The following is a 16,704-nucleotide window of genomic DNA, read 5'->3' as shown; positions in this document are numbered from 1 at the left end:
AGCCACTAGGTTACTTGGCAGAGGACCATCCAGTCATTGTGCTCATGTTTAACGCCTAACAGGGCAGACCAACCAGTTAGATTCTCCATGGTAAGGTCAATGGACCTAACGAGTATCTTGCTGTCATGTGAACCTTGCTGTGCACGGCTCCCATGTGTACATAACACACTGGCACACTGGAGTGTTTACTTGTGATTGGTCAAAACCAGATTCCCACATTGGTATAGGCAACAGATGCTGTGGCCCCATAATCACCCTGTAATGTGTTACGATGTAATGCACGAACGGACGAGACAAAGTAAAGTTTAAAACAAAAATAATTCAAGACTAGCACTCTTGTGTCTTTGCACCAATAAAAATGAAATTATACAGGCCAAAAGTTGTATCATCAAATATACCAATTAACCAATACATGGATTTTAATACATGATAAAGTCAATAGTTATTCTCTAGTGTTTAAACAAATTTGTCGTGCTAACCCTTAAATTATGTCATTAAACGCGCATAGATAGCACTGCTTTTCCCACGTGAATCGCGATTATGCTAAAACTGCCTTTCATATGCTTTGCAATATTGATATTTTGAATCTTGTTTCCATAACATAATATACAATATTGGATCATTAAATTACAAGACACTATATATAACGATCTCTGAACACCATTTCAAAATCTGGGTGTGCGTGCAGCACCCAATTCCCCAATATAATGTACACAAAAAATACAAACAAGAGCCCGGGTTTACTGATGATGCTTTCGTTATTCTTGGGTTAAAAAGGCAGCTTGATGGAGATCCCAAAGAGCTCTTGGTGGAGGGGGAGAGATTGTTGCAGAACTTAGGCAACTTCATACCCGCTCTTCATTCTTTCCGTGTCCTCTCCACTTCTTGCTTGACATGTAAATCATTTAATTGCTTCTCTAGCTACACAATAAGCGGAAAAAAAGGTATATTTAATTCATCATACCTAAACAAACATTTGTAAGAGGGGAGATGCAAACCTGAGAATTTGCCGCTTTTTGTTTCTGCAGCTCTTCAACAAGGTTGCCAATGCTGGCATCAAGAAAATGTCAGTTGGATGATGAAAATCAAGAAAATAAGTTACAACGTATGATACCCGGATACTTGTACAAGGGTACTGCATCATGTCGGATATTTCAATTATTAGTGTCAATTTCATATGAGGGTGGGCCTGGGCACAATGGTTGGGTTGCTCCATTGCGACCTTGGTGACCAGGGTTAAAATCTTGGAAACAGCCTCTCTGAATGTGTAGGAGTAAAAGGCTGTGTACATCTATCCCTCCCCAGACCCTGCATTGGCAGGAGCCTCGTGCACTGGGCTGCCCTTTTAGTGTCAATTACATATCCGACACTGTCCACCTGTGTCATTGCCATATCCGGGGTAACTAGGTTACAACTAGAAACTGTCCTCATTTCATACCTTTGCTGGAGAGTAATGACTTCAGATAGCAATTCTCTTTCCCGGGCAGAAGTTGGAGATACCTGCATATTGTAAATGATAATCAAAACAAGTACTAGTAAACCAACTGTAATCTAAACAAGATGAACAATTTCTTTTTCTCTAAACTTCCATTTCTGGATAATTAATCTTTTGGCAAGAAATACCCAATTATTCAAGTCATTTTCCAACTTGATCTTCATTTTCTTTTCATTGAGAGCAAGAAAAACCAAAAAAAAAAAAGAGAGAAAAGAAAAGGTGGAAAGAAAAAAAATGCATGAATTACGGCTGATTTAGTTTATCAGAATCAGAATATACTTTCCACATTTTAGATGGACACAAGACATTTAACTACTAAGCTGTTGCATATACTTTGAGCAAATACAGATTTTCCAATTTTCAGAATTCAATTTCTTCCAACTCCCTGTCTTGTTCTCCTTCTGATCAGTCAGATTCAAACATATCTGTTAAACATCCATGCGAATAAATTATTTAACTACATAAAAAGAGAGTAATGAAGATAGTTTGGGCATGTGCATAGAAGACCACCGACTGCGCCAGTTAGAACAAGTGATTAGGTAGACCAAGGATATGGGTAGTAGTAAGAAATGGTTTAAGCAATAATAATTTAACAGTGGATATGGCTTTAAATAGAACAGATTGCCGAAACAGGATTCACGTAGCTGACCCCGTATGGTTGGGTAAGGCATGATGGGTGATGATTAATTAAAAAATAAGTTCTAGTATAACTAATATTTATATTTAATGTTATTACATTTAAATATTTATTCGACTTAAAAGTGGAAATTACATGCCCAAGATTAGCATAGGACCCGACTCATAGGCACTATTTGCCAAAACCACAATCTTGTGCTTAACTTACAACCATTCAGGGTTAGAGATGCGTCAGCACCATAGGACATGTAAGAAAACAGCAATACTGAAGCAATGCCCACTTTATCAAACTAAGAAGTAAGAACAATATAATGGTCAGACTAGAAGGGAAGCTACCTGTGACAGGTCACTTGTACCTGAATCAGCAAATTCAGTGTGATGTCCTGCACAGTACAAAAAACATTAAAAAAAAAGCAATGATATTGTGGAATAAGGAATGAAACGAGAGGACATAATAACAGAAATGCAAGTTATACAGGAATTACCAGAGGTTTGCTCCACACATTTAATCAATTTAATTATTTGTTCCTGCCAACATTACCAAAAAGAAGATGATGAAATGTAGATTAGTCAAACAACAATGGAATGGGTTTATTAGTACACACCCTTTGCATTGAATTTTGTTGCAATATATATTGCAATGATGGAAGAACTAATGCAGCTGGAATGGTAGAAGTAGGAATAGTTGAACCTCCAGAAACTTGGTTGGCCAAGCATTTTGCAGGAGTAGCCTGAATGAAAAACAAAGTCAGAAGTGGTTACAAAGCAACTGCCTGAAAGAAAAAGAATGATCAATTCAGTTTTTATTATTACCGTGTCAATGGTCACACATACATAGCAAGGTTATGACCAATTAGGATTTTTAGCAGGGAAAGAAAAGATAAATTGTAGACATCGAAACATACAGGGAAATTAAGCCATGCTACAAGGATATTGATACTGGGTGTCAAAATCTAAAAGGTTGATTTTACCAAATTATCCACATAATTCAACCTTGGAGATGCCCATTTCAAATAAATGCAGATTAGAACACAAACCTGTACATTTGTTTCTTTAATATGCAAAAGGTCTTTCATATGGAGAAAGAACTTGAATTACTAAAACAACTACCAAGTCCAGACTCACAGAATCAATAATGAAATTAGACAAGTGCATTCATACTTCTCCAGTGATTATGTAATAGAAGGTAGTTATTATTAAAAATTGATAAGCAGTTTCCACTAGAAACTGTTCCCTTCTAATCTCATACTAGCCTTTGAAAAAGCAGAACCTTATTATTCTTATATCAGAATTTTAGACACTATTACTCTTGATACTCTATTTTTCAGAAATCCAGTGGCATCTAGTACTTTCGCTTCAGAGGCAGTGGTGGAGTATTTTAAATGATCCATGTTTCAATGAATAGTTTGTTCATCATTCTACATTTGCTGATCATACTCCTATAATAACCACTTCGTATCTTTTTAACAGGAGAGATTTTCTTATTTTATTTGTGAGGTGGAAGGGATGTCATCCCAGTATACCTTGGGGCTGAGATCTGCTTGTGTGACTTTGAAGCGCCCCTTCCGCTGGACAACTGTTCCTTCTGATGCATCTTCCACTATTTACATAGATGCAAGACCACCCGAATGTGTCATGGGACATAAATAATTAAAATAAAATACACTTAGAAAATGTCAAATATCATCTTTGAACTCAACAAAATAAGATATATGAATATGAAAGAATATATCATTTTTTGATAAATAACTTAAATTTTATTAATGAAAGAATATATCATTGAACATACCAGATGTAATATTATTCATATCCTTCTTGTGACAATATGACAATGGACCACTGTAGTTCCGCTCAGGTTGATATTTTTGTTGTGTAAATTCCCTTCAAAATGTTTCAAGACCCTCAAATTACAATTGTATCACTGTGAAATTCTCCATCTCATTACATGGTAATGGTGAAAGCAATTATGACTACCAACCAACGTATAATCTTTATGTATGTCAACAAATCATACTATTCACAGTTTTGAGAAAAGAGAGATGTTAGTGTGGCAGATCAAGGTGGTTTGCAATACAACAAAGTAATTGCTTATGTAGAGGCACAAGAACTTTTGACATGCTGATATACTTTGCCAAGGATTTCCAGTTTACCACTTCCTGATTCTCCTTTTTTTTGTGTTTTTTTTTTGTGGTTTTCAACACAACTAGAGGAAATTCATTAGTTCTAACAGATGGGAACAAAATTGGCATACAACAGGTAATAGATCACCACAGCAAAATCCATGTTCAAGCATCATTGCATCAATTAATTGTGTTGTTGCTTTCCCCATAACAAAATAGACCTGTCAACTCCACCACTCCCTGAATTTGCTTCCCAAGAGGTACCAAGATCCTGCCAACTGTTTCTATTCTGGTTTCTTATCTAATGCTTCATGTGCAGCAGTAACCCATAACAAATCCTTTTTCCTTCTAAAGATTCTGCAGAGATCCAAAGCTCCCCCTACAGTTCAGGTATCAAAGGGTGGTGACTGCTCACTAGAAAATTTATAAGTCCACTGTAAAATCTTTAGATGATAGAATGGATATGTAACATGCAAATCATACTAAACCTCACATCTAGCTCCCCTAATATACTATGAAAGAGGACTCTCCTCAACTTCAATTCAAGGTAACTCGGATAAAAAAATAAGAAATCACCTTGAATTTTATTAGCATGCTCTTATTGAGCTTGGCAATTTGGCTGCAATGCACATCACCTGACGCAACCTTATAACCATATCACATGACGAATACATCAATCAACACTTAATCCTCCACAGACATGATTTTATCCAGAAAGAACAAAAAAATATGCTGTCCTCCACCCCACAGTTGGGTCATGGGTGATCCTATGGGCCCAAAAGGTTATGAGCAAAGAACATGATCATTACCCACTTAGCATGTCTTCTGAAATTTCAAGATATCGAACAGCTGTACATCAGAACCTAGGATTTTTGGGTTCCCAAAACAAACACAAGAAAACAGAAATAACAATGAGAATTGCTTACTGCAAGTACAATAAAAAAATAATTTTTTTTATTATAGAAGCACAAAAATACTGGAACCAGATGTCTCAGATGAGTCCTCACTCCTCAGCAGATGGAGATGCATTCAAACAACTGGATTTAGTGGAGGAGGTGAATTGGGTTGAAAATGTGAATCCTGTGTCAAATGACTCAAAACACAACTTAGAGGTAGGAACTTGAATGCAATCATTACATGGAAGGAGCTTGTATGATCTCCTAGTCTAGAAGAGAAAGAAAAGGCTGAAGCTAAGGATATTTTCTAGAAAATCCTAAGGAGTTTCAAGCCTAGGAGATTTATTTGTTAAGGTGGAGGTTGGAGTATTTGGCCATTTTCTGTGGCGCATAATGCATTGACTGGGTTTGGCTGTTCTGGTGTTTCCCTTTCAGGTTTGTCCTAATCATGTATGTTGGTGTAGTTGCCTCTCCTTGTTAAAGAGAAGGGTATTGACTATTGAGGCACTTTTTTTCAGTTTTGGTGTCAGTTTTGGTCTTCGGTTGATAAACAGGTTAACAATAATTCCCCGTGGTTATGTTCATAACATTAATATATATGTTTTTATTGGCATTTAAACAGGTTAACTGCTTACTGTCTTTTTTAAGGTTAGATTATAAAAATTAAGTTTAAATAATTATATTACAGGTAATTATATCAGGTTTTATCCAGTCATACCTGATTATGCTTGATTAATAATTGGCTCGGCTCTAGGCCTGGGTATTATAGATCCTACAGGGTATGGTTTGAGACTGGGTGTACATAGTCTTCTTATCAGTTCAGGACCTGGGCTGACCCATTGACAGCTCTACAGCAGCAGGGTATGGTTTAAAGGTAGTTCTCCTGTGTAGACTCTATTCAGGTGGCATGTCTTCGTCTTCCACAGATGAGGTCTGGAAAGGTAATCTCCTGTAAAGAGTATGTTACCCTTCTAAGTTCTTTGGAAGGACGTTCACATTGTGATAGGAACTAAAGACATGAGAGCATTCTATAGGTGGATTTCAGTTAGGTTGTGCAATTTGTTGATTCATGGAATAACAGATTCATCATTTGATCATAATAATTTTTGGAGATCCACTTCCTCTAAGGCAGAAGCATTTGCATAATTTGTAGCTCTTGGAAATTCTCAATTGAGGATATCAGATAGATGCAAATGTGTTCACTATAACAATTCAGAGTATGGGGATAATTTACTTCCACATTACATGACAGAAACATGCAGTGCTTTTCCTTGTCACTATTTAATGGGATTGGGCCCCTACTGAGCATCCCACGTGGTTGTTTATGGCAGGCCTCTGTCAGTAACAAGGGCCATATTACATGGTTTGTACTACCTCTCACTATTTGTTTTAGGTTGGCATCTGGCAAGGAGACGGACCACAGAATCTCTGATGAATGCTCACACCCAACCAATATAATTGTTGCAGATATTAATTTGCACATAGATTTCCTGGTGTTGAAAGATTTCAAAAGTCTCTAAAGAGATACCATGATCAAAATGGGTTGATTTGTTGTAGATACCTTCTGTATAATTCATACCAAATGATATCCATTTGTGGAATGCACACGAAAGCTATATAGAGCATTGTATCCTTCTTTTGTACCTTTGCTATATTTTTATTAATAATGTTTTTCATTTATTAACAATAAAGTTGGGGTTTGATTCTTTAAGTATGGTTCCCTCACTGGTACTCATTTTGATCTGTCTCATGTATATGTATATTTATTTTGCTTTCCTTAAATATTGTTACAACTTTCCAGTCAAAGTTGTATAATCACTACGTTTAGTCAACTACATTACTGATGCAACTTTCCAGTCAAAGTTGTATAATCACTATGTTTAGTCAACTACATTACTGATGCAACTTTCCAGTCAAAGTTGTACAATCACTACGTTTAGTCAACTACATTACTGATGCAACTTGCAAGAATTAATTGACATGGCCCTTGCAATTATGCAACTAGAGGCTTACTGCATGAACCAAACCAACAAAGATTAAAACATATATCCTTCAAATGAGAACCAAACATGTTAGCCATTAGAGCTAATGTTTAATAGAAGATATCAATAACATTCACGCCCAAGTGAGACTCCAAAGTACTAATTTTACCTGTCCCCATCACCATTAACTTTTCTAGACGGGGAAAAACCATTCTCTGGTAGAAGTGAACCACTCAAGAATTTTTGTCCAAGTATGACATATCTGGATATAGAGCTACTTCTTTCCAAATTCTCACCATCATCCTGTCGAGTTTCAGGGTCTTCTGGCCTTGCTGCTGACTGTAGTTGCCACTGTTGATCAGAATCCAACTGAACAGCATCTTTTGAGTTTGGGCTGCTTGTATTGATATCATCCTCACAAACATCAAAATAACCTCTGATTGAGGTAAATAGATGGACAGACAAGAAATTAATAAATATTGGTGTAGAAACAGCAACTTAAAGCCCCCCCCCCCAAAAAAAAAGAAGGTTCACTTGGTCAGCTCATAAGCAATTTGGCCAGACCAAGAATCCACTGGAATGAGCCAGTTATGAGCATAATACCAACACAAGAAGCACTGATAAACAGCAAAAGTGATTGATAGCCAAGCAAAGGCTCATAAAGACTGCATCCTCGATCATTACAGGCATAACTCATTGCAGGGGTATTTTGCTAAATCCACTTCCTAACTAATGACAATACCATGATAATTAATTAATAATAAAACACCTATTATAACTACAACAATAACTGGACATACTTTAATGCCTGAAGAGGACGAATAGGAAATGAAGCAAGGGAATCCTCCATGTCCTTAAAATCATTGACTGCATCCTGAAACAAACAAGGCACATGTTAAAATATCCAAGAGGATCCAAATTTTTGCTGAAAATAAGTTTAAAATTACAACAAAGCAATGAATCAAGGTAATAAAAGATTATCTAGAAATTAATTTTATACCTTTGCAGGTGCTACATTAGAATTGTTAACCCTTTCAGGGGACTGCTCTGGTACTAAATCAACATTACATCCATTTAATTTGCTATTCATGTCTTGATCTTCTTCACTTGGAACTCCATCATCCTGAATCTGCAGACAGAGCCATCATTAATGACAGGGTAAAAAGAACCCTGAATTTGTTATTATCCACCAACAGAAAAATTATGAAATAAAGGTCAAGGACAAAAATAAACAGGGATCTATTTACAAGAGCAGCCTGAGCTTTTAAATCCTCTAGATTGAAGTTCCATGCACTGATTCCCCGTATATACTCTCGCTGCAACACCAAAAAAGATTTAGTCAGTAAATACTTCTACGAGAAATATAAGTTGACTAATACAATTCATTTTATGTACAGAAAGAATTCTTCGTTTTAATTTTGAAAAGTGCCCTAAAATTAAGTTTTCAATATCATGTCAACCAAAAGTGAAAACCAAAAAGGTATGGAGAAGGATGAAGGCTAAAAGAAGTGCATTCCTAGCCGATTGCAATTTCCAACAAGCACATCTAGTGCCCTAAAATTAAGTTTTCTATATCGTGTCAACCAAAAGTGAAAACCAAAAAGGAATGGAGAAGGATGAAGGCTAAAGGAAGTGCAAGATGAGATGCATGCCTTTTCGAAGCACACAAATTTACAAAAAAAAAAGAAGTAAAAAACTAGTTATACATAAAAGGCAAACCCGAGTCTTCAAAGAAATTAAATGATTCAAAAGATTATTGGCTCAAATGACATATAAAACATATACAGTGAAAACATGGATTGTACCAAAGTGCTTTAAACACTCAATGATTCGCAATGGGATCTCCTGCAAGCAAAAACTATGCACAAACTCTGCAAACACAGGCATCCAGCCACACAGTGGGAACATCTCCCTATGAATTTAACATATATGTACAGGAGATATTCCCAACGTGTGGCTGGATGCTGTATGTGCAGAGATTTTTCTTGCAGGAAATCTTGACTCCAACAATTCAAGCATGAGAAACTTTCAATGTATCTTTATCTCCTAGTTGCATTACTTTAAGTAGCTTGTATTAGTATTTTATTTTTATCAGCAAAATGAGTTATTTATTAATGATTGAAAAAAGTTAACAAATATTTGCTACATAGTAGCCCAAATACAGCAAAAACCAGATTGGCCACCCTAATTACCATGCCCCCTTTTTACTATTACAAATTACAACATCGCCCAAAATAGAGTGGATCTGTCCACTCCCTGTTTTGTGAGAACATCTGCCAGCCCACTTGAGTAAGTAGCGTGTGTTATTAATCCTAGGAGATTGGCCCTCCACCTCCACAAAAGCCCCTTGAAACAAACCCATGCTAGGGTTTGTGCAGCAGCAAGGACATACTTTTTTTGCCCATATATAGAATGGTTGGTTTTATGATTTCAGTTGAGTTCATTCTATTTTAGGACTAGAAATCAGATATTAGGTGCATTATTGTTGCATCTTTAGTGGATACTTCGCAATTTGAGATCCAATTTGGAAGAACCAAGGCTTCAGGTACTTAAAAATCCTTTATTTTTGGGGTCTGACTATATTACCAAAAAGGTCTGATAGCTAAATAACTCATAACTAGTCAACTGGTGTCATAGAAGTGGCATTCATCAAAATTCACCAGGGGGATTCTGATTGGTCAAAGTTTTTCCAATATCATACCCTTCCAGCATTGTAGGAATTGTTTTATTTTAAAAGTTAATAGAGCATTACTATTGTACAAACAGCAATAAAAGATAATTCAGAAGTTGAAAACCCATTACAAAGGTGTAAAAACATAAGAATCTACAATAAAAAAAAAAGAGAACAAAATGTGCTCATCTTTTAATGCTGCTGCACTAAGTTCCAGATAAAGTGCACCTAACTTGTGTGCCTAAGCACACCTTATAAATCATTACCCTTTGGTCTTACACCATGACTCATGTACATAGAAAAATAGGCAATACATCAAAAGAAGAGTCAAAAAGTACAAGTTATACTTCAGCAATCATTACTTTAACCTGAGAACTTCATTCCTCTGAAATATGCTTTTTTTGAACAATTAACTTATACATACACTTCTTCCTCTTTGTCATATATATATATATATATGTATATATATATATATGTATGTATGTATTAACACACACATTAGCTATATCAATGATATTATAATAATTAATAAGGCAACCACCTTGTGATATCTCCTAAATTGGCACCATTGCTGCTATAAATTAAGGCATTCAGGTGGTCCAACCATGGGTGCATAGGCAACAACACCTTTTACAACTATTCCTAAGACCATGCTGCCTGAACAACTTAACAAAAGCCACCATATCCATGTTCTGCACCAGGGTCTTTGGCACATTAATGTCCACACACAATCCTTTTGTTCATACTCAATAAAATATCATCATCTAAGCCTTGTCCCAGCTATATGAAGTTGGCTACATTGAATCCCCTTTTTCCATTCTGTTCTGTCCACAGCCATTATTGATAAAAAAAAAGTGCCAGACCCATACATGATGGAGGGAGGCTCTCCAATGTTTATCCCATACACCTGTATTTGCCTGGCAATGGACATTCATCACAATAGATCATGAGTGTGATTAAGGATTCTCTTCCAAGTGCTAGACCCATATAATGGAGATGGCAGAAGTCTGACCCTTCTCCATGCACCTCTACTTAATTAGAATTGCCCTTCTTCACAAAGGCTCTTCTACATTCCCAAATCTATAGCCTTTTCTTAGAAGGGCTAAATTCATTTGGCATAAATGCCACTTCCCTAGAAGTGCATATTTGGCCCCATCCATCAAATCGGAAATTTCTTGTCACTTCACCCAGCTTGTAGAAAGTCTATCCAATGCCACTGAAAGGCATGGAGAAAAGAGGAAAATAGTATACTGGTAGGTTAGATAGGTCACTACTCACTAAGGCGCTGCACTTTGTTAGGACCAATGTTTTAAAATGCAGAGGCGTGACATGAGGCATTCCACCACCTAGAGGCGTGAGACGTAGTTTAGAACGTAAGAGGTATAAGCCTCCTTAAGAGGAGGGGGATGAGGAGGAAGAAAGAGGGGAGGGGGGGGGGGAGGAAGAAGAGGAACGAGGATTACATTTTTCTTTATTTCTAATAAAAATCTTTTATATTAAGAAGGACGAAGATGCATAGCAAAAAAAAACCAAATTGAGCTGTATTGAAAAGGGGTTGGGGGTCTAGGGGGTGAAGCCCCCAGCCCACTTTCTTTCCCCTTCTCTTTCCTTCCCTTCTCTTTTCTTTTCTTTTCTTTTCTTTTCTTTTCTCTTTTTCTTCTCTTTCTTTTTATTTCCCTTCCCATTCTTTTCTTTTTTCATTTTTTTTGTCTTTGTGTATGAGGTGTGCATCAGGCGCATGAGGCATACGCCTCTAGCACACCTCCTGGAAAAGGCATATGAGGCATATGCCTCAGGGCATTTTGGGGGCAACACGCTTGGAGGCATGCATCCAGATGTACACCTCCGACGCCTTTTAAAACACTGGTTAGAATTTTTATCCATCCAGCAAGCTTCTTCTTAAATGCTGTGCTACCAGCTCACTTATAGATTTAGATTCATGGTTTGCATCAAGGAGCAGAACATGGTATATTATCAACTGGTTTCATTGAGAAATTTAGGTTTCCTACTACAGAAATACAATACATACACTTCCATGTTAATGACTACTGAAATCTTCTTTGTTACCAATCATAAAACAAAAGTGGTAAAAGAAAGCATTATGAAATTTACCTGTGACAACTGTTCTTTATCTCCATACATAACCTTGTTCTGAGCTAGGAAATCAGCCTCTTTTGCCTGAAATGAAGATAACATAACAAATTGATTAAAAGATTAAACGAAAAGGAGGTCATAACTCCTGATAGAACTTACAAACTGTCATTACAAAAAACATGGAAAGTGGTATGAACTTTACACCTTACATCATAAAAAAAATACACACCTTCAGCATCCTAAAACGATCACCAAGAGGAGAAAGTCCATCAAGAATGGTCCGAGATAGATAATCATTTGAACGTGCATGTTTGAAGAAACTGTGCTTCAAAAGCTTTTCTGGTGTAGGACGCTTCTTAGGATCTTTCACCAGGCATGTTGCTACCATCTCCTTAAAAGACTACAAAAAACACAACTTTCAAAACAATACCCATAAATAGTTGGCTATCAAGTCATTACAAAATATCATATACCTTTGAAAATTTCTTGTCTCTTTCATAGTCAAGACCTGGTGGCGCATTTTGTAAGGTCATCAACAAAACCTGCACCAAGAGGAAGACAATGCAGCAAGAACAGAACTTTTTTGTATAACCAGCGGATAATATTTACATTAAACTGAATTAATATCGTTTCTTGAGATTCGATTTAGTCACCTTCATTGGTGGATACTTGGAAAATGGGGCATGACCATGAGCAAGCTCAAGTGCAGTTATCCCAAATGACCAAATATCTGCTCTGTTTTACAAAAAAATAATCTTAAAATGCCCTATATTAAAACAATAAAAGGTTATACAATATTAAGTTGACATGTCAACACTCACTTAAAATCATATCCATGCAATTGTTGCATAACTTCAGGAGCCATCCTACAAAAGACATACAAATAGAATGTTTAGATTCAAAACAAAGTTTCAAAGTCATGTAATTTACCAATTTGAAACCAAAAATAGGAATTCAATAACCAAAACAGAGCAAACTAAAGAGATCCAACAAAGCACCAGCATGGGGTTCCAACAAAAGTATTTCTTGAACGCTGTCTATCACCAGTGTCAAACATGCATGCTGATACTCCAAAATCTCCTAGCTTGACTGCTCCATTGGAATCAATTAAGATATTGCCAGCCTGCAAGAGAGTTCAACACAAAGTTGTCAACTAAGAAAGCAAGGAATAGCATACAAAACTCGGGGAAAAAGAGAGCATTACTGAAAAAAATGCAATTTGGTACACATTATAAATAGCTAATCTTCTTTTCATTGCATGCATGTTAGAACTATTTGTTACCATATTTTTAAATTTTGTTTGATCAATAACGAATAACTTTGATAAGAAAAATGGAGATTAAATATTGTAATCTGAAGAGCTATACTCGAAGTAGCAAGGAAGAGAAGAGAACCACAGAACTGAAGAGAATGTCGAACTGTACTAGCCAGTCGACCAGTCCTTTATTTATAGATGAATATAGTACAAGGTACAAGAAATTACTGGGATGCCCCTGATTAGTGATGGGACACCCAGATGACTTAAATCATTAAACAGGATTAGGCCCATTAACACAAGCCCAGTTACAAGATAAGTTAAACATAAGAATGGGCTAATAAGAACTCTTATCAGCCGAACATAACTCTAACATTCTAACACTCCCCCTCAAGCTAAGCATGGATATCAATCATGTTTAGCTTGCCAAGTATGTCCCTGAACTTCGTTGATGCCAGCCCTTTAGTTAATACATCTGCAATCTGCATCTCTGATGGAGTATAAGGCACACAGAGTTCTGCTGAAATAATTCTCTCTCTGACAAAGTGTCGATCAATTTCAATATGTTTTGTCCTGTCATGCTGCACAGGATTGTTGGCAATGTTGATAGCAGCTTTATTATCACAATACAGCTTGAGAGGACCCTTAGTCTTGATACCAAGCTCATTAAGGAGAGTCCTGAGCCATAAGAGTTCAGCAACCCCGTGTGCCATAGCCCGGTATTCTGCTTCTGCACTTGATCTAGCCACAACATTCTGCTTCTTACTGCGCCATGTGACTAGGTTTCCTCCCAAGAATGTACAGTAACCTGAGGTTGATTTTCTGTCTCCAACAGATCCAGCCCAATCCGCATCAGTGTAGGTTTCAATTTCAAGTCTGCTGTTTTTTTCTGAATAGAATTCCTTTCCCTGGGCAAGTCTTCAAGTATCTGAGGATTCTTTCCACTGCTCTCATATGAGGGGTCTTTGGTGAGTGCATGAATTGACTGACAACATGCACTGCATAGGCAATGTCTGGCCGAGTAAGGGATAAGTATATCAGTTTTCCTACCAACTTTTGGTACCTTTCCTTATCACAGTATTCCTCACCCATTGATTCTTGTAATCCATGGCTTGGTTCTATTGGAGTGTCTGCTGGCCTGCACCCCATCATGCATGTTTCCTCTAGGAGATCTAGCACATACTTTCTTTGACATATGTAGATTCCTTCTCTTGATCTAGCAACTTCAATTCCAAGAAAGTATCTCAGATTTCTCAGGTCTTTGATCTCAAATTCTGAAGCTAAGAACTCCTTCAGTCTCTTCATCTCTTTCACATCATTTCCAGTAATCACCATATCATCCACATACACAATGAGTGCTGTAAGTTTGTCATCCTGTCTCCTTGTAAACAATGTATGATCTGCACTACTCCGAGTGTACCCTACTTTCTTCATGGCCAAACAAAATCTCTCAAACCATGCCCGGGGAGATTGCTTCAAACCATATAATGCTTTCCTTAGTTTACATACCTTCTTTCCAACATCATATCCAGGTGGGGGTTACATGAATACCTCTTCATGAAGATCACCATTTAGGAAGGCATTCTTCACATCCAGCTGATGAAGTTCCCAAGAGAATTTTGCTGCTAGTGACAGTAGAACTCTGATTGTGTTGAGCTTTGCTACTGGGGCAAAGGTTTCCTTGTAGTCAATTCCTTCCTTTTGTGTAAATCCCTTTGCCACAAGTCTGGCCTTGTACCTCTCAATTGACCCATCTTCCCTGTGCTTTACTGTGAATACCCACTTGCACCCAACAGTGCTTTTCCCCTCTGGCAGGTCCACCAATTCCCATGTCCTTGCTTTCATTAGGGCTTTCATCTCCTCATTCATGGCTTCTTTCCACCTTGGATCAGATGCCGCCTCTGAATACCTGGAAGGGACACATACAGAGGAAAGAGCAGACACAAAGGAATGATAGGCAGGGGATAAGTGTGAGTAAGAAACATAATCGGCTATGGGATGCCGAGTGGTACAAGAACGAACAGGCTTACGGAGAGCAATAGGAAGATCCAAATCTGAATTGAGTGAGTCAGAATTACCTTGGATTGCAGAGACAGATTGATCTGAGTTCAACTGGTTGCAATCATGAGGTTGAGGGGCCTTCTTCCTTCTACTGTATGTAAGTATCTCTTTCTCTTGTTTACTGGAACCTTCAGAAGCATCAGCCGAATCTGGAGAAGCAATTGGCACAGTGGAAGTCTCACTAGGTTGACCCGGAATGTTACAGCTAGTAGTAGTGGAAGGTGATGAAATGGGAACAAAAAAGAAGGGAGAATGAGAATCCTCTTCCAACCCACTACTCTCCCCCTGAAGAGGATTCTGAGAAGACTGGAAATAGGGTTGAGACTCAAAAAAGACTACATCCCTGGTGACATTTTTTCTTGGAGACAGGATCATAACACTTATACCTCTTCTGCGTAGGAGAGTACCCCAAAAATATTCCCTTTGTAGCCTTAGGATCCAGTTTGGTCTTCTTTGGATCCTTCACATGTATGAAGCATGTACAACCAAAAACCCGCGGGGGAAGAGGAAATTCTGGAAGAGTGGGGGACAAAACAGAGAAAGGGGTTTTCATACCCAATACCTTAGATGGCATCCGATTTATCAGGTATGATGCAGTGAGAACAGCTTGAGACCAATATTGCTTGGGCACATTGTGCTGGAAAAGAAGGGCTCGAGCTGTCTCCAATAGATGCCTGTTCTTGCGCTTAGCGACTCCATTTTGCTGAGGGGTGTAAGCACATGATGATTGATGTAACATGCCTGCATCTTCCATGAATGAGTTCAGGGATCTTTCAAAGTATTCAGCTGCATTGTCTGAACGGAATTGCTTGATCTTTTTATCAAATTGTGTTTCAACCATCTTGCAAAACATCATAGTTATCCGGGGAACTTCTTCACGTCCTTTCAACAGATAAATCCAAGTGCACCGAGAATAATGGTCAATAAAACTGATAAAGTAACGAAAGCCATCAATGGAAACAATGGGTGAAGGACCCCAAACATCAGAATGAACCAAATCAAAAGGGGCTTGAATTTCATTACTAGAAATTGGATACATTGATCTACATTGTTTTGACATTTGACACACATCACAAATTAAACTCTGACTCGGAATGCCCTTACATAATTCGGGAAACAACATTGCTAAGGAAGAAAAGGACAAATGACCTAGCCTAGCATGCCACAAGTGCAGCCTAGCTATTGACTCCACACTTTCCGGACTAGTAGTAGAAGCTTGCAAGGCTGAGCTGACATCTTCATCAAAATAGTAGAGGCCCCCATACTCATGACCACTCCCAATCGTTCTCCTCGTCAATCTGTCATGGAAGACACAATGAGAAGGAAAGAAAGTTATACTGCAGTTCAAGTTTTTCGTAAGCTTTGAAACAGACAACAGATTTGAGGTAAGACTAGGAACGTGTAGGACTGATTTAAGAGAGAGATCCTTGCTTAGGTCAACCATCCCCTTTCCAGAGATGGTAGAGAGGGACCCATCAACTACTCTCATCTTAT

The 16,704-nt window shown here is 37.7% G+C and overlaps 1 protein-coding gene across 5 annotated transcripts in view; it reads right to left on the bottom strand.

The window, feature by feature from the left end:
• Positions 1-538: 538 nt before the first annotated feature.
• LOC104593193 (serine/threonine-protein kinase BLUS1) overlaps positions 539-16,704 on the bottom strand; it is a 30,809-nt gene continuing 14,643 nt past the window's right edge. For 2 of the 5 annotated variants that reach the window (XM_010252945.3, XM_010252946.3), the window contains exons 5-22: positions 12,893-13,017; positions 12,716-12,760; positions 12,548-12,629; positions 12,368-12,436; positions 12,124-12,294; positions 11,913-11,978; positions 8,377-8,445; positions 8,130-8,258; positions 7,930-8,003; positions 7,299-7,565; positions 3,921-4,012; positions 3,655-3,731; positions 2,737-2,862; positions 2,617-2,659; positions 2,468-2,514; positions 1,439-1,500; positions 999-1,050; positions 539-921 (exon numbers count right to left, since the gene is read on the bottom strand). In XM_010252945.3, the coding sequence (XP_010251247.1) occupies positions 859-921; positions 999-1,050; positions 1,439-1,500; positions 2,468-2,514; positions 2,617-2,659; positions 2,737-2,862; positions 3,655-3,731; positions 3,921-4,012; positions 7,299-7,565; positions 7,930-8,003; positions 8,130-8,258; positions 8,377-8,445; positions 11,913-11,978; positions 12,124-12,294; positions 12,368-12,436; positions 12,548-12,629; positions 12,716-12,760; positions 12,893-13,017 (1,659 nt within the window). In that variant the 3' untranslated portion in view covers positions 539-858. The remainder of the gene's footprint in view (positions 922-998; positions 1,051-1,438; positions 1,501-2,467; positions 2,515-2,616; positions 2,660-2,736; positions 2,863-3,654; positions 3,732-3,920; positions 4,013-7,298; positions 7,566-7,929; positions 8,004-8,129; positions 8,259-8,376; positions 8,446-11,912; positions 11,979-12,123; positions 12,295-12,367; positions 12,437-12,547; positions 12,630-12,715; positions 12,761-12,892; positions 13,018-16,704) is intronic. The other 3 variants (XR_016084112.1, XM_010252947.3, XM_010252949.3) reach the window with 3 other exon arrangements.

Source organism: Nelumbo nucifera, chromosome 3, assembly GCF_055504915.1.
Source record: "Nelumbo nucifera cultivar China Antique chromosome 3, China Antique-T2T, whole genome shotgun sequence".
Taxonomy (NCBI): domain Eukaryota; kingdom Viridiplantae; phylum Streptophyta; class Magnoliopsida; order Proteales; family Nelumbonaceae; genus Nelumbo; species Nelumbo nucifera.
This window is presented reverse-complemented; position numbering and strand designations above follow the sequence as displayed.